This window comes from Semicossyphus pulcher, unplaced genomic scaffold (assembly GCF_022749685.1).
Source record: "Semicossyphus pulcher isolate SPU_LCO1_2020_fin unplaced genomic scaffold, fSemPul1.0.p SCAF_19, whole genome shotgun sequence".
Classification (NCBI taxonomy): Eukaryota; Metazoa; Chordata; class Actinopteri; order Labriformes; family Labridae; genus Semicossyphus; species Semicossyphus pulcher.
The window spans coordinates 22,449,935-22,472,583 of record NW_027211692.1 but is presented as its reverse complement, the minus strand read 5'-3'; the positions used below and the strand labels follow the sequence as shown (position 1 = coordinate 22,472,583).

At 38.5% G+C, this 22,649-nt stretch overlaps 3 protein-coding genes across 11 annotated transcripts in view; 2 read left to right on the top strand and 1 right to left on the bottom strand.

Moving 5' to 3' along the window:
- The window catches only part of git1 (G protein-coupled receptor kinase interacting ArfGAP 1), a 30,379-nt gene extending 25,513 nt beyond the window's left edge, over window positions 1-4,866 (top strand). For all 5 annotated transcript variants that reach the window (XM_069668109.1, XM_069668112.1, XM_069668111.1 and 2 more), the window contains 3 exons: window positions 606-782; window positions 1,852-1,915; window positions 2,007-4,866. In XM_069668109.1, the coding sequence (XP_069524210.1) occupies window positions 606-782; window positions 1,852-1,915; window positions 2,007-2,222 (457 nt within the window). In that variant the 3' untranslated portion in view covers window positions 2,223-4,866. The remainder of the gene's footprint in view (window positions 1-605; window positions 783-1,851; window positions 1,916-2,006) is intronic.
- Window positions 4,867-4,903: 37 nt separating this feature from the next.
- On the bottom strand, window positions 4,904-12,507 carry tp53i13 (tumor protein p53 inducible protein 13). Of its 3 annotated transcripts, none has more exons than XM_069668836.1 (10): window positions 12,042-12,507; window positions 11,831-11,908; window positions 11,469-11,507; window positions 11,126-11,184; window positions 10,804-10,882; window positions 9,914-10,042; window positions 9,038-9,247; window positions 7,767-8,925; window positions 7,377-7,502; window positions 4,904-5,469 (listed from the first exon to the last, which is right to left on the bottom strand). In XM_069668836.1, the coding sequence occupies exons 1-9, from the start codon at window positions 12,159-12,161 to the stop codon at window positions 7,396-7,398; spliced, it is 1,980 nt and encodes a 659-aa protein (XP_069524937.1). In that variant the 5' UTR covers window positions 12,162-12,507; the 3' UTR covers window positions 4,904-5,469; window positions 7,377-7,395. The 3 variants fall into 3 exon arrangements, with proteins under 3 accessions (XP_069524937.1, XP_069524936.1, XP_069524935.1); XM_069668835.1 differs by lacking the exon at window positions 4,904-5,469 and having other exon boundaries at window positions 6,308-7,502; window positions 12,042-12,234; window positions 12,343-12,507; XM_069668834.1 differs by lacking the exon at window positions 4,904-5,469 and having other exon boundaries at window positions 6,308-7,502.
- Window positions 12,508-13,539: 1,032 nt separating this feature from the next.
- Window positions 13,540-22,393, top strand: LOC138596987 (cylicin-2). 3 transcript variants are annotated; one of them, XM_069668487.1, is made up of 24 exons: window positions 13,540-13,643; window positions 14,231-14,388; window positions 14,686-14,793; window positions 15,411-15,503; window positions 16,506-16,593; window positions 17,212-17,255; window positions 17,344-17,427; window positions 17,608-17,718; window positions 17,860-17,964; window positions 18,216-18,323; window positions 18,927-18,972; window positions 19,070-19,128; window positions 19,219-19,273; window positions 19,442-19,551; window positions 19,773-19,859; window positions 20,018-20,113; window positions 20,275-20,367; window positions 20,594-20,665; window positions 20,740-20,805; window positions 21,011-21,109; window positions 21,193-21,276; window positions 21,377-21,472; window positions 21,562-21,603; window positions 21,736-22,393. In XM_069668487.1, the coding sequence occupies exons 1-24, from the start codon at window positions 13,622-13,624 to the stop codon at window positions 22,093-22,095; spliced, it is 2,286 nt and encodes a 761-aa protein (XP_069524588.1). In that variant the 5' UTR covers window positions 13,540-13,621; the 3' UTR covers window positions 22,096-22,393. The 3 variants fall into 3 exon arrangements, with proteins under 3 accessions (XP_069524588.1, XP_069524586.1, XP_069524585.1); XM_069668485.1 differs by having other exon boundaries at window positions 17,212-17,264; window positions 20,597-20,665; XM_069668484.1 differs by having other exon boundaries at window positions 17,212-17,264.
- The last annotated feature ends 256 nt before the right edge of the window (window positions 22,394-22,649 follow it).

The following is a 22,649-nucleotide window of genomic DNA, read 5'->3' as shown; positions in this document are numbered from 1 at the left end:
ACAAAGTATAGCCCTTCGTTTGCGTGGATCCCATCATGTTATTGTCAAGCTGCCACTTCAGGACATCATCACCTGCACCTGCATAGCTAGGTTGGATTCATAGGGATCTCCACACACCCCTCACCAATTCAACCAATTACAGAAGTATACTACTTGAATTTTGACAGACAGATTAGACGCATGGTGGGGGAAAATATCTAGTTTTTAAATGTCCAACAGCCCACCACATAACATTTTAGTTTTCGTCTGGTCTTGTGAAAATATATAAATAACAATAATAACAATAACAATAACATTCACTTGTCAAATCATACGTTTCCTCAGTTTTTATTATCAACGATCTACTGTATTTTTAACCCATCACTGTCTCGTTTTGTCATGGAATAAAGGTGGTTGCATCCTCTTTACTCCTGGCTTATCAGGCTGAACTACAGGCTGCTTTACCAGTGGGAGGAAATGTGTCATTACTGACCACTGCATCAACCTCACCAAGTGTGTTGTGGGGAGGGCCATGTCCACATGCCCAGGAATGGGCTCAATAGCTCAACCTCTCTGATCTCGTTAAAGTTGTTGATAAAAGTAAAGTTTTGTGTTTTTCATGTCAGTATGGGCCGCAGCAGTGAAGAGGAAGGTCGTGGGGAGTCTGAGGAGGGAGGAGGTGGAGAGGCGGGGGAGCCGGATCCCACCCTGCCCTGCACAGAGGATGTCATACTGAAGACTGAGCAGGTGACCAAGAACATCCAGGAGCTGCTAAGGGCCGCTCAGGAGTTCAAACACGACAGGTAAGTCACCCTCAGGATGGTTAAAAGTTACACTAAAACATTTGCTGTCTAAGACTGAACACTACACTACTAATGATATCAAGTGATCATCTTGATTGGATCACAGATTGAAAAGTCACAGGAACACCTAGTGCCAGAATTGTATTTATTTATTTTTCTGTTAGAAATTGTGTCACATTCATACACCTTCATTAAGAGCTGCACCAGTTGAAAACATTTGTTTATTGTGGAATGGATTGCTATCCAGCTCAGTATCAAAGAATGACCACTGTTAGAAGTTTTGCAATCGTGGCATGGTTAGTTTACTTACGGTGCTGTCACACGAAAGTCTGTTTCGTTTGGACAGGTGTGAAAACGCAATCAAACTCTGGTGCGGACCAAACAACCGAACCATGGTCCGCTTGAAAAGACAGGTCTCGGTCCGTTTCCAAGATCCACGGTCCAGTTCAATTCAGGTGTACAGGAAGCAAACCAAAACACTATGCATCGTGGGTTGTTAACGGGTGCTGACACTGGCCAGACACGCAGCCAAGCAGCACAATGAGTAGAGGACAGACATGGGGGGCGACGAGGAAATACAAATATGGGCTGGTCAAAACAATTTCTAAAATGCTTGTGGAAATGTACAAGAACACAGAGGCATACTAAAGGAGAATGGAACTGATCAAACAGTGGAACAATGTCAGTTAAAAGTAAAAAAACAAAACAAAACATAAAGCTGTGATCGTGTTGAGCGTGATAGAGCAGTGTGCTTTCCCTCTTTGTTTACTTCAGGGAGTTTTCCCAAGTGGAAATTCAGACCAATCAGAGAGCAGTTTCCTCGCACATCAAAACTCTTGGTTTACTGGTAAAAGCTGCCTTGTGAACACAAACCAAACTTTAGGAAAAATGCAATATTTTAACAATTTGGTCTTTGATTCGGATCAAACAAACAGACTTGTAAAAAAGCACCCTTACATTACAAAATGTGTCAAGAGTAGCCCAAAGCATTATTTTTTAACAGACAACCTTAATTCCTCAATTATCTTGTCAGCTACTAATTCAAATATCACATTTCTCATCTCTTAAGCTTTGTTCCATGTTCTGAGAAGATCCATTCTGCAGTCACTGAGATGGCCTCACTCTTCCCCAAAGTAAGTTCCTTTTGCTTATGTTACAGTTCTTTCTACTGGTGCCTCTTTTAATTCCTTTTTTGTTGTTTTGACTCTCTTCATTTCTTTATAGCGCCCAGCATTGGATGCAGTCCACTGCTCCCTCCGCCTGTTGGCTTCCAGTGCCTCGCGGCTGCAGTTGGAGTGCCGTAAGGCAGCTCCCTCGGAGCCTGGGGCACCTGCAGTGGACTACCAACTCCTCACTCAACAGGTCATCCAATGCGCCTACGACATCGCCAAGGCGGCCAAGCAACTGGTCACCATCACCACTCGGGAGAAGAAACAGTGATGCAACAGATGCATTGACAGATGGAGAGGGAAGAGAGTGAGAATGCATCAATGCATGGCTGGGCTTAGCGGGATGGGAGGGGCTTTTAGGTAAGGAAGAAATGGGGAAATTATGATCAAATTATAGATGGGAGAATGAGGGAGGGAGAGGAAATGACGATGATGGGCACAATTAGGAAAGGAAAGTTCGAAATATGCTTGGAAAAGAAATCAGATGGAAGCCAAGAGAAATGATTTCTAAGACGCAACACCACAGTAAAGAGGAAAAGGGGAAAGTGTGGAAATGAAAGTACAGAAGAACAAGAGGGAGGATCCAACATGCTTGCTGCAAACTAAAGAAACTGTTGGAGTCAAATGTGTATAATATTCCGCTTAAACTGTGATGCATACAGGAAATACAAATACAATGTTGATGTAAAGTGAACTGGATCTTAAGATGTTACTGCTTTATTTATTCTTACCTGTCACTCGTCAGCCCTCCCTCTCCCGGTGTACCTGAACTAGGGAGGGAAGAAGTATATACTATGAGCGAGGGAAGTAGGTGGACCAACCATGACATACAACCACACCGTCTCCGTCCCTTCGTCCAGTGAGGACTCAGGACATTTCCCCTTTCCTTTTTTCTGTGGCCTGCTCCTCTTCCCTGTCTCTTGCCAACCGTCCTGATCCCCTCTGTCTCCTATAACGTCTCATACATAATGAGTTTGCAGTGCAGAACAAGAGACCCCCTGTGACCCAACCACCAACTCAAGATCCCAAACATATGCAGGGACTCTAGCTTTTTCTCTGACTTGTCACCCAATGTTATTGTTGGTACACAGCATGATCTGGCATGTTTTAATTTCCTTCCTCTCTCTTCTTTTTTTGTTTTAATTTTGAATATGCAGATTGGTTTGCTCTGCACCTCTGGGGAGAAAATGTATGACTTACACAAACAAAACACTTACACTGGAGTTATTGTGATGTATTGTTTATCATGCCTGTTTTTTTATATTGATATTTTTACTGACTGTCCTTTTGATTTATTTGTTTATGTTTGTGTATTTTATTGTTTAAAATATGAATCTCATTTACAGATATAGGGAGAAAGGCGGTGAGTATTTGTACAACCTCTTGCTGGGATTTAGGTAAATTTGCACACACATAGTCATAGAAATAACCTGTGAATGGTCCTCAAAATTTGTTAAGCACTACTTTTCTGGGTGACAATTGAGAATTTTTACATGTTGCTATATATCCTGTGGCCAAGGGGTTGAACAGTTGCCAAAGGGGAGAGAGATAGTTTTTTGTTTTGGATTTTCCTTCATACCGTACAGAGGTAAACCTGGCGCGTTTTGACAAGACCTTGATTACAATACTTTTAAGGTACCCTCAGCTGTCTTTTTTGGATTTATCTTATAAATTCTTTAATTTAGCAGAACCAGTGGATCGTTTCACAATCAATCCATTGTTTATTTTTGCTGTGAAGCAAGATGATTTTTCCCAGTTTGTTCCCTGTCAAGGGAAAGCACATCCTTGTTTAATATCAAATGCCTTTGTACATCTACATCATTATTTCCTGTCTATTTGTCTAAGTTACAGTGTGCTGTAAAGTGCTGACTGCTGAAACAACGGCAAGTCTCCCTTTACACACATGCACTATGGGGCAGTAGAAAAGCTTGTCCCTTTAATCATGATTTCCCAAGTTTATGAAATGGAGCCATTTATATAAACATGTATTTTCATGATATGTTTTATATGATTCTACTTGTTAGGGTTTTGTCTGCGAGATATTTTTTTCTCTTTGTTGGCCTAAGTAGGCTTCAGGCTTTAGGATCTATTCACCAAACCTTCAATAGGCTCTTAAGTCTTGAAACTAATGTATTTGTACATATTTTACGTCTTGTGAGTATGCTGTGGTATTACTCCCTTATGTAGTTATATTGTACATATTAATGATCCTACTAGAATCAACAGGGAGTGAAGAGTGAGAACAACTGTTAGATGTAGGTGATTACTCAACAGTGTGGTCAAAAGTTGCACTATTTTCAAACACCAGCTGGGTGAGGTAGGATCTATGTTATGTACTAAACTCTTCATAAGGTCCCAGTCCAAGTACATTAGGTGCAGCATGCAAAGTTACATTCGGAATGGGTCAGTAGAAAAGGTCTGAAGCCCTCTTCGGTTTAGCACTACATACAGTCATCTCAAAATGGCAGGAGGAAGGTCTAAAATGCAAATGACCTTGTCATGCCCGAGTAAGTAGACACATATGGTGCCTCCAGTGTGAATGTTAAAGCTTCTGGGTGTTCATGTCCAACGCACTTTTTTACACCTTTATCAAGTCGCAAAATCAGCACATATTTTTCTGACATTAAAACACACACATTCTGAACGTATCAGTTGGAGCAAGCCTTGTACAAGTACAAACATTAAATTAGCAGACAATTAATTATACACACACAAACACACTACTCAGCCACTGGCAGTTCACTGTAGCCTGTACTGCTGCTGTCCCACAGCTTTACATTGTGGAAGATGAGTGACAGAAGATTTCTTTTCAGAAGACTTTTAAAACTGTATAAAAGTGGAGAAAACAGTGACTTAAAAGGTCAATTGTAATGGAAACTCATAAGCTGTACATTTGTAATAAAATAGTAAAACAAGTTGTTGTCTTGGGTCTTTTGCATGTAGTCTTTTATTGTACATTTTATCACTTTTGTAGGGGAAAAATGTGTATAGCTACATATCTTTTGCATGTAAGGACAGGAAGTTTTCTGACGACTTCATGTTTTCCGACGACTCCTCCATTGTTGGATGCATCACCGATGATGATGAGGAAGAGTACAGAGGACTGGTAGAGAGCTTCATCGCATGGTGCAACAGCAACCACCTGAAGCTCAACATCAGCAAGACCAAGGAGCTGGTGGTGGACTATCGAAGGAACAGGAAGCCCCCTGCCCCAGTCATCATCCAGGGGGAGGAAGTGGAGAGGGTGGACTCACACAAGCACCTTGGAGTCCAAATCAATGGCAAACTGAACTGGTCCCACAACCCTGACGCCACCTTCAGGAAGGCACGGAGCAGGCTGTTCTTCCTGAAGAGACTCCTGAAGACCTTCTACCAGTCTATAGTGGCCAGCGCACTGTTCTTTGCTGTGGTGTGCTGGTGGGGTGGCATCAAGGTTGGTGAGGCTAACAGACTCCACAAGCTGGTGAAGAAGGCCCGCTCTGTGGTTGGGCTTGAACTGGACACTCTTGAGTCAGTGGCTGAGAAGAGGATGAAGGACAAAATTAAAGTCATCTTGGACAACCCCTCTCACCCTCTCCATGATGAGCTGTGGCAGCCCAGGTGCAGAACTGAGCGCTTCAGGCGCTCCTTTGTGCCCACTGCCCTCAGACAGTGGTGGAAGCTACAGACTGTCATCCTGCTGAACAGCCCCCAAACAGACAGTGACTCTCGTCATCTTCACTCCTCAGTGTCCCTCTGCTGGTCTGACTTTAATAATACACTTGCCATATACTGTAATGTCTTCATACAACTGCTTACCTCCATACTGCTGCACTATATTAAGGTTATCATTACATCTGATATATTGTTTCTGCTGCTGTAACATACACTGTTATTGATTTTATATTCCATATCATACTGCATTATATACGTATACATACTGTCTTTAACATACTGTATTTATTTGATTTTATAATACCTTATTTATACTGCAACATTTCATACTGCTAAATGTTGCTGCTATTACCCATATGTCACTTTATCCCATACCATGTCACTTTAGATTGTCACTTACGTCACTTTTGCATACCAGTTGTGTACAGCTCTTGCCTTCTTGTCTTTGTGCTGTTGCAACAACTGAATTTCCTCTCTGAGAATCAATAAAGTACTTTCTTATCTTATCTTAAGACAAACACATAAAAACAAAGTCAGCAAATTCATAATTTATAAACCAATATCAGCATGACTAAAGGTTTGTCTGGCTGAAATCGTTTCTATGTATTAGTGAATGCAAAAACAACAATGTAAGTTACTGAATAGTTTTTATATATGTCTTATAATAAATATCTAAAAGCTTAACATTTTTGATCTGTTGATCATTTTAATGGTTTTTATTCAGTAAACAGGGGAATTTCTTTGTACACTTAAAGGTAAGCCTTTAATAAGGTCCCAGTCCCAGCATTGTGACTCTTATTCAGCCCAGACACATTATTGTAAAATTATATTAAGTCACTACATCTGACTCGATTTGTTACAGAAACACTCATCTGGACTTCTACCTCTGCTCTTTGCACATTGTCTCTTTAATTTACAGAGTAAACGTTTGCACAGTCCCTTAGCAACATACTGTACATTCCTAAAATAAAATACTTTATATAGCTATATAATTTTTGAATACGAAATGGATATTTTATACAATATACTTTTGTATTTATACTACTTATTTTTTTTCTATTTTATTTCTGTTTACTTTAATGCACCAAAGACAAATACCTTGTAAGTGCAAACCTTCTTGGCAATAAAAAAAAACATTTTTATTATTTTGCTTTGTTGAGCTGGTTCTCCACTAATCTTAGTTTACTAATAAAGACCTCAATGCTGGTGCAGCAGCTTTTGTTTTCTTTAACAAGTTCTAGAAAAAACAAATGACCCTAGAAGTATGTAGTTTTGATAAGATGAATACACCCAACAATAGCATTCTGTCTTCAAATGAAATCGCATTGTTTCATTATTGTAGTTGTAAAAAAACAGTTTTTATTTTTGGACAGTAGTTTTTGACTAAATCTGTGAGTCTTTTTGTTTTTGCAATTTGTCAAGAAATCATTTGTGCTCTGGCTTTTCTTAAGACAACACTCATTTTGAAAGGTGAAAAACATTTTTACTGTTTTCCTAACCATGGCTTCCTTTACAAGGAGAAATGTTGCCCCCACCCGAAAAATCACACTGACCCCTGAAAAGCTATGTGGTCCTGGCAAGTGGTATGTGGTAGTGTAGTGATAGAGTTATTATTTGCAATACTGCTCTAATAACAAGTTGCACCCATTTTGCACAAGCCAGGTCTAATTTGTTTCTCACAATCTATTACATTGACAGAGAATCTGTTGCAAGTCCACTCTTCACCTTTTCCACATGCAGGGAGACTTGTATGCATTATTGACATTCTTACAGATATTTCCTTCATTTTTCTATGGATTTTCATCTGAGCTGGAGGAGCTTGGCAGAAGAACACACTCCCGTCTTCTGCTCCTTTTCTGCCTCCTCTTTGCAATTCGTATCCTTCCGCGGATGACATCTAGAAGAAACATACAAACAGATAAGCACAAAATATTAAAGTGCTTACGAAAATAAAAGTCACCTTGTAATCTCTAAACTATGTTTATTGTTCCGCATGTATAAAATAGTAGAATCATCTAAAACCTTGAAAAAGCTAAATAATATTGGATGCAAAGTTGAGGCACAGGCTACGGAGGCCCCTGACATGATCAAAATAGTTAACAGGATTGTTCAGAGGATCAAAACAGCTATCTGGTGCCTCAACCCTGTGCAAACCACCTACCTGCCACGCTGTCGTAGTCCTGCTTTGGGTCGTGCCAGTAAAGACTCGGCGTTGTCCTCCAGTGACGGTACAGGCGTGTGTGAAGCACTGAAAGGGTCAGGAGAACCAGCAGGAAGCCAAGTGCAGCTGCTGCCCACACTGCCTCGTCTGTCCTGGGAGTCCTCGGCAACCCCTTATTCACAAAAGCGGCTTGGGCTTCAGCCAATGAGTCCTTTGTACATTCACAATGTTCACCTTTTTTGCAGCCCTCACAGTCATTGCGTTTGGGCAGGTTACTGGCTGGCAGTGGGTACAATTGTGAAAGGGGAGGGGACTCTGTTTGGGATTTGGAAACAGAATCAAAGCCAGTCTTCTCACTTTTGTGGGGAGGGTGTGTGTCATTGTGTGTTTGCCGCTGCTCCAACTCAGTCTCTTTAACATCTACTACTTCATTACCCTTCATCATGCCATCTGCTGTGTTGGCTTTGTCAGAGTGTTTAATTTTGGAGGCGTTGTCTTTCATGGGGTGTTTATCTCTTTGTTTGGTTGAGTTTGTAACTTCTTTTGAGCTGATGGCCAGTGTTTCAAGCCTGGCAGTATGGTTACGTTTACTGTTCACACTAGCTGCAAGAATATCCAACCTAGCCAAGGGTTTTGTGCCAATATTCCTAGGACTGGGCTGTGGTACTGATGTTGGTAGCATTAGCCTGATTCTCTGAGACTCAGGATCCCCAAATCCAAAAGAATCAGTTCTGAGAGCAGTCTCAGGCATATTTGACCCCAAAGGAACAGTAGACATTGGTCTAAGGCTCTGATTTATGTTTTGGATCTCAAGCTGTGAAGGAGCTTCATTTGGACCTCTCACATATGCAAGAGTCCTGTTCTCTGTCTGAGAATTTGCTGATGATCTAAGTGTGCTAATATAGTTCAGGGTTCCCACTGTCCTGTTGAAGTGTGTTCTGTTGGTTTGATTAGACAAAAACCTTGAAACACGTTTTATTGTGTTTTCTTTCTCGTTCTTATCCATATCACTCTTTTTCCCCCCTCTAATAGCTCTAATGTGCCTGACTTTGACTTGTTGTTTCAAACTTTCCTTCTTTGTGTTTGACTCTACTTCTGGTTCCATCACTCCATTTAGCAGAGAAGAGATGGTCTGCTCACAGCATTGCCTCAGAGACTCCTGGGAAATTACAATAACATCTACTTAGATACATCTACAGGACAACTAAATAGACAACTAAATAGACTGCAGAAAAGTAAAAGCAGAAAAGTTGTCAGTCAAGTTTCCTTACCTTAATTCTTGCAGGGTGTTCCTTTGAATATGCTGGTTGCTCTCTGTGCTTCTCAGCTGACCAGGTTAACAACAGGTTATAGTTCATGCTCTGGCTTACATCACCAATCGTACTTCTTGTGGATGTTGTTCTCTCCAGCCAAACACAAACATCTAAAGTGGCCATGGTTGACAGCTCCAAGGTGCGACCCCAGGACACTAAGACTATTGGCTGAACACAGGAAATAAGTTAAGCACAATATAAAAAAAACATCCCCTAATTGATAATCCACACCAAAGATAAAAGGGAAAATGCATGTAAAATATATTTTCCAATAGTATCCTGTAACTCTGGCAGTACAACTTAACTGGTCATATTTCAGATCAAATGTACAAGGTTGTAAACAATTAATTAAAGTTTTAACAATATACCAGTGCCCTTTCTATTCAAAGCCATATCCAATAATAATACCATTGTGTCTTGAGAACATCTTTCCACAGCTACTGTGTGCCTAAAGTGGCATGGCTTAAGCCCAGCTTACAAAACAGTTGTATGACAAATCAGCATTTCTTGACAGATTGTCTCAGCATACATAAAGAAAACCTATTTAGAAGATGAGACAGCTTTTTCTAATAAATGCTAACAAGGACAAAAAGGGTAGCCTATATTACAGCTTGCTTAAATGCTATGTTTCAGAATATTTCACACTTACACAAAGGTTGTTAAACCCTTAAATTTGAAATAACAATCATATTATACCAAATAGGCATATTAGTGGTATTAATCTGTACTGAGTAACAATTTAGTATTTCAGCAAATGAACAAAAATACTAAGAGTCTATCGTCCCTTATTGCCTTTAATGGATCACACAACAGAGGTGAAGGGTTTTTTCTCACTGTGTGTTTATTGAGCTGTGTATGGGGAGTAATGATGTAGTCTGGCAGACAGGATCGAGCCAGGACAGACAGAAGTAGACGCTCATGGAGAGGAACACAGGGATGGTAGAGCAAAACAATAGCTGCGTGCTGTAAGAGACAATACAAGCAAACGTAATTATCATCATCTCCATTTTTTCATCCATTTAGATTTTACTAAAATTCATGACACTCGGTAACTAACTGCTTATGACAATGTAAATAATTTCCCGTTAATAATGTTGATTAACTTACAAAGATTCCTAAAGAAAACCTACTCCCCACCAATAAAAAAACCCCCATTAATGTTTGTTTAATCCCTACTTCTACCCTGCTACTGAAGGTCCACTCGAGGGTAATACTACAGAAAGGAAAGTGGGCTAAGTGGCAAATTAGAAGACTTGGACATGTGTTTTCTATTGTCTATTATGACTGAATTAATCTTAGCTTTGATCAACAACTATTAAACAGTGGCACCTTTATGAAAAATAGTAAAGCATTAACTAACATCCATAAATGCACCACAACACCTTAATCAATCATTACTATTATGAGTAAAAATTTGGGGGTAAAATATAAAATGGGTGGAAAAATAATATAAAATAAACTTTTTTTCTTAATTTAATTGATGCTAATATTAAATAGTTGCATCTTTTGAAAAAGGGGCTTAGCTACAAAAGTAAGGTAAAACATTTTCTCTCTCATACAAATGTATGGTACTGTGTTCACTGTCTGTGTCTCAGTAGCTTGTTACCAACGCCCTGAACAAACATTTCAGTTCTTTCTTTTACTGAACTTAGCAGACAAGGTAATCAAATTGGTAGAGACAGAGGCAGATGCAGCATCAAGGTGTGTTTGAAGTTGTGACTTACGTGTAAGTTATTGAGCCAGCGCTGAGGAGGACAATACAAGTACTCTCCACTCTCAGCCCTGACTGGTCTGTACGCTCCACTACAACATACATACACAAATATAGACACATCTGATTATTGTCAACAGGCCTTATATACCTGACAAAATTGGTTGAGAACTATACTGTAGCACAGAAACCGCAAATAGATGAGGATAATAAGGACACTGCTGTGGGTTATTCTGACAAAATTTGTCATTTATCAGTGTCTGACTAGTGCTGAAAGAAGCAGCTCCCAACCTCTCTAGAGCATACGTACTATAAGTCTGACCAAAATGCCTTACCTGTTCGGAATGGTATGGTTGTATGAAATAGATTTACCCATGCAAATCTGGTTGGCTGGCTGCAATAGAGACAAATCAAATAAAATGTATTTATATATAAATCAAACTATGTCTGCAACTACCACATTTTAATACATCAGCAAAGACTTTGTAAAATTGAAAAAGAGTATAAAGCTTTCAGTTTATTCAGTGCATTACCGGAAAATTTAGGAAAATTGAATTTGGATGTGTCACTGAGACCCTATTGTACTTTGATTTTAGGAAATAGCAATGTTACATTAGTCTTTGGGGGTCAAAGGTTGGGGAAAGTCTCAAAAAAGTGCTCTGCAAAGTATTTACTCACCTCAGGATCATACAATGTGTCAATAATACTGGGAAGTCTCTGTATAGTAGATAAGACAAAGAGAAAACACCGGTTAAACTGCTGATAGAGAAACCAGGACAGGCATATTATTAATATGTTTACAATTATATTTCATATAATTTTATTGTTGTTATTATTGTTATAACCTTTTCGCTGATTTACACTATAACCTAAGCAATGCCATTAGAACAGGATGTTCAATTTTCCCAACATTGTTTAATCCTGGCACCAATTACAGTATTTGCTATAAGCATACCCCACCCATCTGAGCGAGAGAGAATGAAGATAATATGCAACAAGATTTATTTAATCAATATGCGGTATGTTGTATTCATAGTAACCTGAGGGGACTCTGGCCAAGAAGTCACTGGACACTCCCGGTAAATAGCACCCGCAGGCAGGTCCCTATCCAAAGACAACTACCACAGACAGAAACAAGGGAAGTGAGCGCGTTTTAACGCCTGCATTGATTGAATGTAACTTGTATCCTTAGAAATGCGATTACAGACACATTGACAGACAGCGACACACAAAACAAATCCCAAATTGTACCTTTCCATTGTCACATTGAGGCCCCCGGGACTCTGGGACACCGCACCGACCCAATCTGACCCAGAGCGCCACAAGTAGAGTCACTGTCAGCAGTGGAGGGGACGACGTTTGGCTCGGCATGGTGACAACAAATCAGTCTTTCAAGTTTGACCAACATTCAGCAAGTGGTCATATCTTCCCTTTGGTCCCCATGCTACTCAATAACAAACAAAGAAATTACCTTATATAATCCAAAAATACAAATAGCCTTCTTCCTTTCAAAGTCCCATGATAGAGTGTTTATGTCGGTTTAAAAAATTACCGTCCGACAGTGTCGTGTGTCTATTGTCATCGGTAAGGAAAAGTTGGGTGAAGTTAGTTTTTTCTTGCATGATACAGTTGAATTAGAAAGGTTGGCTATTATTAAACGCATTAAATGATAATATAAAGTGTTTTAACCTTCTACAGCTAGGCTACCTCGAAAGTGTGTGAAACACAGCCGTCAAGATCTATAATATTGAACGAATGTCCTGTTTATGGATTTCAAAATACAATGATTGTTGTTGGTTATTTTTAAAATCTTTTTCCCAACCTCATGAGTCGATAAGGTATGTTATAGAGTATTCTGTAGTTATGTAAGCTCGAGTGTTTGACGCTTTTGTCTTGTTTATACATTTTCTTTCTGATTTATATTGTAACAGTCTTACCTTTATTTTGAGCATAAAATCCCATTTCCGGAATAATGCGGAAACTCTGCTGTTTACGGCAAACTTTACTTAGCTGTTAAACTACGGAAACTTAAAACGAACAAAATACTTAAATTGTGACTATGTAAAAGCCTACCGAGGAAAGGAGCGGGGGCGACGTAACAGCTTTGTGACAAAAACTGTGTTCAGATCCCTATATTTGTTGAAGATGGGACGATTTGCCTATAAACAAAAGGAACACATATCCTCTACTACCCAGTTCAAAACATAGCCTATTACTTATGAGCTGCTTGAAATTTAGGGCAAAAGAGTTTATTCCTCTGAGATGTGCAATTTGTGTTAATTATTATTAGTGCATATCTATTTTTGCAATTTTTACTAACGGTTAAATAAATTTTTACCCCTTACAGAATGTGTTCCCCTTTCCTGTAAAGTTTATGCAAACACATGCAGTGAAACAGGCATTACATGTTGGGACAGGTAAACCAGTCATACTAGTTTTGCAGGGCCCACACCTTAGATATAACAGCCAGAACATTAGGTGTAAGGCGTTGTTGCCTTCAAAATAAAACAGACGTTTTAAAATAATGTGGTGTATATGCATACAATCTGTTAATTGATGTGTCACAAAGAACAATAAGGTAATTAATAAATCCAGTGGAGTTGACACGTTGAATATATAGTGGGTATATTTTTAGTATTTTTAAATGTCTTCTTTGAAAGTGGGTTTAATTTTGAAACTTGTGAAGGGAAGTGTCTATTATTTTGCCTACCTTCACACTACTCCTGTTTTTACACCCATAAAACACAAGCTCCACACACACCCCTTGTCATAAAATCGCATAGGTGCGTCTGTAAGAGGAATACCTGGACAGAGGAGAAGTTTGGACAAATATGGAGTCCACCCTCCCTAAAGGTTTGTTGCCTATTTGACTATGGTTAAGCTATTTAGTTCTTTAAGTTGGAGAGTGTTGGCTTGATAGAAGCCCCATTTGAGTAATAGGTAACAGCTTCAGGGTTAAAGCTAATGACCAATTTACATTGTTTCATAGATGTGTTGTGTACACTAACTAATAACCCTTTAACACAAATCAAAGGCTTTGTCTTATGGCATTAGCCTATACTGTTTAGGGTGTGACACGTTTCACAATTATTGTAATGAGTTTGCTGGAAGGGCACCAAAAAGCCATCAATCTGAAAGCATCAATCCAAATGCATCGTTGTATTGATCTAGCACCTAAGATTTTCTTTCTCTATATTTCCCCTTTGCTGTCTAATTCAGGAAGTGGGAAAATGAGGAAGTACAGCCTTCCAACTCCCTTGCTTGTAATGATACGAGCATGATAAAATAGGTTGAAGTTGCACCATATGATACCATAGGTACATACTGACAACTCATCAGCTGGGTTTAGACAATTCTATATTTTAAAAAAGAGAGATAAATCATAATAATTGGTGCTTGTCTGCCAAACAACTATAATCCTGTCAACCTGTACTGTATAGCCCCAGGTGAAGCAGGCCCTGCAGGTGTCCAGCAGCCAGCAGAGGCCCCTCCTGGAGGTTTGCAGCCCTTTGCCAAGGTTGCAGAGCCCTTAGACGTGGGCAAGGATGAGGGAGACAAGAGTCAATCCGGACATCCTGCAGGAGCAGAAGATGGAAAGGTGAGCAGTGGAGAAATTTATTTCAATAAGATTCGATAAGATTCATGGACTTTTATAACCTTATAACCAAGTGTTTAAGGTATTTCTTGTCAATGTTATTCATAAGAACCATTTAAAATAATATATTTAAATTCAGAAATATCTCTTTAAAAAAATGAATTGCATTAAAGACCATCAAGTCTCACCGTAATGGTTATCAGTTATCAGTAATTCTTCTCATCATATTAGACTCTAAAGATTGTGAATAGATCTCTTCTATCTATCTAGTCTATGCTTTTACTATTTGTCTACTACCAGGAGCTGTACTCATTTGACAGCTCTCTGTCCTCCTCGGACAGCGAGGATGAGGGTTTGGGCGAGAAAGACAAGAAGAAAAAGAAGCTGAAAAAGAAGAAGAAGACGAAAGTATGTGTCTCAAAAAGCATAACTGTTTTTTTTTCTTGCCATTATTTAGTATAGGCCTACTCTCTTGGATAGACTAGATTAATCTACGACAGAGCAGGCAGTAATCTTGTGTCAAATAGGATTAAATCACTTCACTACACAAGTTGATACTGTGGCTTCTTGGGGAATTGTTTTGATTGGAAACTTCACATGTAAGGCTGCTTTGCAGGGTTCGGGCTTCTGGATTATATAAAATGAGCTATGAGGGCTGTATCTAGTAACAGTCAGTCAAACAAGAGAGAAACAGGAATGGCATTAATTTGTTTAAAATGCTGATTACCTCTGCAGCGTAGCTGGAATAGGTGTGTCTGTGTGGTTGCAAATGTTGCTTTGGTTAAGTGGTTGCTTGTGTAGTTTCTTTTGTGTGTTGCTGAATGGTTGAGGGGGCCCCTCCCTTCTGTTGCCAGCTACACCACATTCTCTAAGCTGCAATAACAAAGCCTCTCTCCAGTGTGTTTGTATAATGACTAATTTGGTTAGATTCTTATTCTTCACTTTCACCACCAAAGGAGAGTAAAACTAAACTTGTACTGTGTACACAGAATAAAACAATAACTTCCCCACTTCTTTCTCAACAGGATTCAAGCTCAACTTCCTCCTCCTCCTCCTCCTCCTCCTCCTCCTCCTCCTCCTCTTCTTCCTCTAGTAGCTGTTCAGATAGTGACAGTGAGGTAAGTTTTGGTTATGGCATTGGTGCTGCTCAACAATCCCGTAGTGGAATAGAAAATTATTGCTTGTGTGCAACTCCTGTCTTGCTGCAAAAAGACACACACAAGTTTCTGTTGTCACTTACTTTTCCACTGACACCTGAGAAGTACTCGTGACAGGAAAATATATTGTTTGCATTTATCATTTTGCAAGGACCTGAACCTTGATAGACAGCTCTCAATATTCTTTCAGCTAAAGGAAAAATATGTATTTGAAAAATTCAAGGAGATTGTAGACCTGATGGTTTTGTTTATGTAAATACTTTTCACTCGTTAATTCCTCTGACTATTGAGGAGGGGGGTGGTCAACTGATATAGGAGTCACTAAGGTGTAAAATAATAATAATAAATAATAATGATAATAATTCATCTTAAGTACCATTTTTGACCTTTTTGTTTGGCTCCAAGTAACTGCAATCATGGTGTGAGGTCTTGCAAATTTTCTGATGGCATAGTCAGAAAATCTAGGGACTCTGGAAAAGTGTGTGACTCAGAACTTGCAAGCTTTTAAGACAAAAAGAAATGTTGCATTCCAAAGTAGTGCTACCAACTTTTGGTTCACTTCTGCTCAGACTCAGTACATAGTAATAACACTGGAATCTTTTCACCCCAAGCTCTGGGTGGAGGCTCTTAGGTCCTGGATCCATGGTATACAGTCTATACACACTGGGAAGGCAATAAGAGAGGGGTTGACATGCAGCAAAGGGCCAAGGTTGAAATTGAGTCCATGATGCCATGGCAATAACTCAGTTTTGACACATGGGAAGAACGTTTAACCAGATAATTACCGGAGTGACCCAAGACAAAAAATTCTGAGTGTATGAATAATAGGTGACATGGTTTGCAAATGTAACACTCACTTTGGAAATAAGCTTTACGTACCAACAGGCATACAGTAGAATCTTGCCCAAAAAAAGGCCATAAAAAATAATATACTGTTATAAAAGGAACAATGTTCCTTTGCAGGATGACAAGAAGAAGAAAAAGAAGAAGAAGATGAAAAAGGATAAGAAGAAAGAGTACGTTTGGGACAGTGTTGTCATATCTCAGGCTGGTAAGTGAAACACAGCTTTAACATATGCATTGAGCACTGTTTTATGGTTTTGTATTCCAACATTTTAGAAAAATGATTTCACCTTTGCTGCCTATATTTTTGATATTTTATTTATTTATTTCTAATTTTACTTTTATTGGCCACAAATTTCTGTGTTTACAGCAGCATCATTCAGTTCTCAAGATTATTTTTTGGCCTGTTTTTTATTGGATAGGATAGAGTCAGAAATGAGGGAAGATAGAGAGGGGATGACAAGCTGCAAAGGGCGGAGGGTCACATTCAAACCTGGGGCAGCTTCATCGAGGACTGTGCCTCTGTACATGCTTTAAATGCTGAGCTAAACCGGCACCCCCATTACTCAGATTTCAAATGTCAGTCAGTTGATTTTAGTTTAAAACTTGGATAGCTGTTTTATTTTTGGAAATCGTTGGCAGAATTATTGTAAACAATAATCAGAAATTTATGATTGATCCTTCTATACTAATCTGCAGCTGTGATGTGTGATCTATATATGTGATCTGAACAATTACTGATGAAGCCTCTTAGCTTACGATACATATACCTATTTTGATTGATTTAACACATTATTTACTTATTATTGTATTTCATGTCTTTTAGGTCCCGATGGCCAAATGGAACAACAGTCTGCTGAAGGTCTGAAGGTGAGCCAGGTAAGACTCAAAAAAGTTCCCCTCATAAACTTATTTTTCCATTAACTCATCATTATAGAATTTCCTGCTGTATCTTCAGGATTTTGGCTCATCAGATGATGAGGATGACAAGAAAAATAAGAAGAAGAAGAAGAAGAACAAGGTGAAGAAGAAAAAAAAGAAGGTATGTCATATTTTCTCACAATACAAAAGTTTATACAATGACATATAGCTTTAGACTTTAGAATTAAACTTGTTTTTAGCCTAGTCACTAAATTATATATAGAATGAAAATAATGAAACATAGATATGAAACATATTTTTAACCTTTTTACTGGTTATTTTCCTCCTTCCTCTGTCCTAGGATTCTTCCTCCTCATCTGAGAGTTCGTCATGTGACAGTGACGAGGAAAAGAAGAAGAAGAAGAAGGAGAAGAAGAAGAAGAAAAAGAAGAAGAAGGAAAAGAAGAAGAAGGTGTGATGTTTTAAAAAAGTTCTCAGTTTGATAAAATATTGTGAATGTCTTAAGTGACTGTCAGGCCTGCCTGTTCTATCTTTGTAAATCCAACTGATCAGAGTTAATATGTTAATTCTTTAGCTTGGTTGCCTTTCACAGGACTCCAGCTCCTCTTCCTCAGATAGCTCATCCTCTTCGTCATCCTCTTCTGACAACGAAGATGACAAGAAGAAAAAGAAGAAAAAAAAGAAAGACAAAAAAAGGGTAAAGTTATTTGAAAGTTTCTTAATCCAAAAGAGCAATTTTTTCTTGATACATAAAGTTCTTTATTCACTGTTTAAACTATCACTGGGAGGATTTAGTACAAGGTACACACATATTTAAAATGACTATTGATCATTTATTGTATGGTCCGATCCATTATGGTTCCGATCCAACAATGTTGCACACATTTTTGCATGAATGACAAGCTTTTTCTGTATCTATGAATTAACATATTTTTACTATTGACACAGCATTCTAGCTCTTCATCATCATCTTCATCATCTGAAAGTGATGATGACAAAAAAACAAAGAAGAGGAAGAAAAAGGACAAGAAGAAGAAGAAGAAGGATGATAAAAAGGTCATAATTCCTGTCTTGTTCCTTTTCCAAAGCCTATAGCTTTTAAATGATTTTGCAGGTTTTTTGGGCACAGACAAAGCTGCTCTTCATGTGAACCTCTAAAGGTATTTGACTCATTGAAGGAATGCTGAGTCAGGTTTTTCTTGATGCTTTGTGTGATGCTTAGTTTTTATTACAATATACATCCACTATGAACAATATCTGGTTAAAATGTAATTTCTTAATGTGTCACTGTTGAGCAGCATTCCCTTTGTGATAAAGAAAAACACTGATTCCCCAACAGTGAACATACCTTCTGAAAAAAATGGTAGTAAGTTCCCTACCTGTCAGGACCTGTAAGGGAATGGTATGAAAAGTTACACTGGCTTAACACCTGACCTACATATATTTTTATCAATTATATTCAAACTTTTTTCCCCTGCAGAGGTAAAATACACTCAGTAGGCTGATTTGATTATGATGTGTAAAGAAGAGTGTGTAGTTATGTGTGCATGTAGTGAGTACATTTCTGTACCCTTTTGTGATTCGTTATTTGTCTGGGAAATGCAAGGTGCAGTATATACAGTAAGTCTAAGCCTGGTTGTATTTGTGCTTTTTCCACAGGATGAAGAAAAGAATGAGCTCAGAAGTGCTAGTGCTTTGTCAGCTGGTTAGTGTTCCCCCGTTTAGTGAGAAGACAATCATCATTGCATCCAAATCGGTCCATGAGGTTGATGCAATATTGTTGGCCTTTCTTCTCTCTGTAGGTGGTGAGGTTGCCGGACCATGTGCTGATGCAGATAAAAAGAAAGATGAAGATTCTGAGGTAAAATATTCGTACTCACTGTATACAGTACCCACAAATAAAGAAAAATGCACACATGCAAAGAAAAGTATTGCTTGTTTGTCATGACAGGCCAAAAAAGAGCTTAAAGGAACAGGAGAAGGGAAACTGTCCTCTGCGTTGGCTGGTATGTGTGCTACTCTGGCTTAACAGAAAGATTTCGAAGAAAGAAAAAAATAATGGATTGCTGCACTGGGTCAAAAAAACTGGTGTATATGATCTTGTAGTGAAAAATAAAAAAACAAATAAAAAATATTTTGATTTTGTTGTTGTAATGATGTTTTCTGTCCACCAGGGGGAAAGCAGGCATTTCCTGATGGTATTGAGGAAGGCCACCTCAGTGACGATGAGGGAGAAGGAGGAAAGGAGAGGGAGAGCAAGAAGAAGAAATTAAAGAAGAAAAAAGTAATCAGGCGATGTACATACCACTATAGCATTAATGCCTTGAAACAATCTTAAAACCAAATGAAGAATGTAGCCTTTTTTGTGGGCATTACAATTTTTATATTGAATTATCGCCACTCTGTAATGATGCAACATGTACAACATAGTAAAGTTAGATTAAAGAACAATTAAGATCAAATTTAAATGTGATTTTTTTTTAAATGTTCTGTGTTTTCCAACAGGATTCTGGTTCGTCTTCAGACAGTGATGATGACAAAAAAGAAAAGAAGAAAAAGAAGGAGAAGAAGAAGAAAAAGAAGAAGAAGAAGGTTTACAAAGCACTTGACAATTATTGAATTTGTATTAATATGACATCATATCACATAAATAAATTCATTTTGTATAAAATGCATTTATTTAGTGACAATAATAACAACAATATTTGTGGATATCAATGTCCATATTTGTGTTTCATTTACATACAAAGGACTGCTCCAGCTCCTCTTCTTCTTCATCCTCTGATAGCTCCTCATCAGACAGCGAAGATGACAAGAAGAAAAAGAAAAAGAAAAAGAAGGATAAGGTGGGTCGTCACATCACTTTATGTCTCTATGTATGTTGCATTGTTTGTACTTGTGGCGTTTAATGGTATAATGTCATTCCCATCTCTCTCTCTCTCTCTCTCTCTCTGTCACTCTCTCTCTATCTCACTCTCTCTGTCTGCCTCTTTCTCTCTCTCTACAGGATTCCAAGTCTTCTTCTTCTTCTTCTTCCTCCTCCGACAGTGAGGATGACAAGAAGAAGAAGAAGAAAAAGAAGTCAAAGAAGAAGAAGAAGGTACAACATATTCAAAAAATCTTTTGCCATGATGTTCTCTTTCCACTGTTCTTTTGAGCTGACAGTTAAAGTTTTAGGCCACGCTCCTCATGCTAATAGACAGTTGACTGAAATGAAAGCAATCTGTTTTGTCAATTTGCTTTTTGGTGCCTAACAAGTGTAGATAAAGTATTAAGATAATTAAACAAGGATGCACTCTTGACTAATTGACTGATACCTGTTGTAGAAGGCCAGCTCTTCTGATGATAGCACCTCTTGTGGCTCATCCTCCTCGTCCTCTGATAGTGATGATGACAAGGTGAGATCACTCAACCAGGTTTACAAAGCAAATAGAGGTCATTGCTGCACTTAATCAAGGTTTTTTTTCTTTAGAAAAAGAAGAAAAAGAAAGACAAGAAAAAGAAGAAGAAGAAGGATAAGAAGAAGAAGAAAAAGAAGGTGAGAAACTCCACCTTTTATTTGCATTCTAGGTATCCATTGATTATATGAGGCCTGACTTGAATTTTTAAAAATCATAGATCAAAAACAACCAGAAGCTCAAAAAAAAATCCTGAAAAATGAAACCTGAAATGGGACAGCACAAATGTACTCTGTGACATTCCTGCAAAAACACATGAATGACGATCTTTGTTTTTCTGTTTAGGATTCTTCTTCTGACTCTTCCAGTGATTCTAGTGATGATGATAAGAAAAAAAAGAAAAAGAAGAATAAGAAGAAAAAGAAAAAGAAAGACAAGAAAAAGGTAAATTGCATTCTGTATTTGTAAAACAGCATATTCTTCAGAAAAAAAAACAGCAATACACCAACACATTTACTTCCATCAAGGACTCTTCAAGCAGTGATGACGATAAGAAGAAGAAAAAGAAGAAGAAAGACAAGAAGAAGAAAAAGAAGAAGGGGAAAAAGAAGGTAATTTCAGGTGTGCTCACAGATAACAAATTTATGCTCAATAATTTGTTTTTCAAAAAATGGATGATAGGGTATGTATGTATGCTCCATCTTCGTGCAGGATTCAAGCTCTAGTTCATCAAGTTCATCTAGTTCCAGTGACAACGGCAAGGAAAATAAAAAGGACAAAAAGGACAAGAAGAAGAAGAAGAAAAAGGTATATTGCTCATAAAATGTGAAAATCAGCAGATTATTTGTCATGGGACGGGTAAATTACCTTTCTATGCTTCTTTGTGTGGCTTTCAGAGTTCAGGGTCATCAGAAGGTGAAACTGAGAATAAAAAGATTGTAAGTTTATCCATGATCTAATAAGCTAAGACAACCACTAATGTGACCTATCCTCATTTACTCTCTGCAGGCTTAACTTTCTTTTCCATTTATTAATGCATCGGGTGGGGTGGTATGTTGATTTCATTCCAGGGAAGCCCTGATGGTGATCAAAGTTGTGAGCCAAAAATGGAAATTTCAGGTTCAGATGGTGGGAGACTTTTGGCTCCAAGTGGCAGCAGCTCTAAGCCTGGTGGTGCTTCTGCTGTCTCTTTTGCGTCCCTCCCCTCCAAACCCATGGTGAAGCTGGATCCTGCGAGTCCTTTAGCAGTCTCTAAGCCCTCTGTCTCCAGCCCCTCACTGAGTATTGGAGATAGGGCCGCCATTCGCAGACCTCCCAGCCCAATGGAGACGCTGATGGGAAGCCCAAGGAGGGTTGGAGACGGGGGAACCCGTTCCACAACTCACCTCACCTCTAGTGACCTACTGAGAGGCCCCAGGCCTTACCAGTAATAAGATATCATAGATCAAAATAGATAAATAGTTATCAAATCCAAAAAAACTTGGCTCACATGGCATTAAAGGAAGTTGAAAGTGATAATGCTTCTAATGAGGCCAAATAAACCAAAAATATCACGACTTATCATGCAAAATAATAGCAGTTGATTTTTGTGTGTGTTTTATGGTGTATTATGGGTAACTGGGTAAACATGTATGATGACATGATGAAAATGTTTTATTTGGTAAGAAACACACATTTTTGGCAAAATTCAAAATGCTTACTTGGTGGAATAAATCCATTTTGATTGTTTCCTCTTGAAATGTGTTTTGTGCAGTCGTCCTAATTTGATTATAGAAGTCCTATTATCCCTTTTCAACCATTTCTCCAACAAGTGCAATACATTCCGATTAGGTGTCTTTTAACATTTAAAAGCAGTGGTTTATGATTGCATGTACATCCTCCTTGGACAAATGAAGATAAACAAGAAGTTTACCATAACACTGACCTGACCAGGGTAAATGTACATGTCAACTAAGAAAACAATGCTTAGCTTGCATCTTGCCCT

Excerpts from the sequence above, each read along its gene's own strand:
- tp53i13 (XM_069668836.1), bottom strand. The coding sequence starts at position 12,161 with ATGCCGAGCCAAACGTCGTCCCCTCCACTGCTGACAGTGACTCTACTT. Across the intron at positions 10,883-11,125 it reads AACCATACCATTCCGAACAG|TGGAGCGTACAGACCAGTCA; the intron begins GTAAGGCATTTT and ends TGTATGTTGTAG. Across the intron at positions 7,503-7,766 it reads GGACTACGACAGCGTGGCAG|ATGTCATCCGCGGAAGGATA; the intron begins GTAGGTGGTTTG and ends TGTTTCTTCTAG.
- LOC138596987 (XM_069668484.1), top strand. The coding sequence starts at position 13,622 with ATGGAGTCCACCCTCCCTAAAG. Across the intron at positions 19,274-19,441 it reads ACTGTCCTCTGCGTTGGCTG|GGGGAAAGCAGGCATTTCCT; the intron begins GTATGTGTGCTA and ends TCTGTCCACCAG. Across the intron at positions 19,552-19,772 it reads AGAAATTAAAGAAGAAAAAA|GATTCTGGTTCGTCTTCAGA; the intron begins GTAATCAGGCGA and ends GTTTTCCAACAG.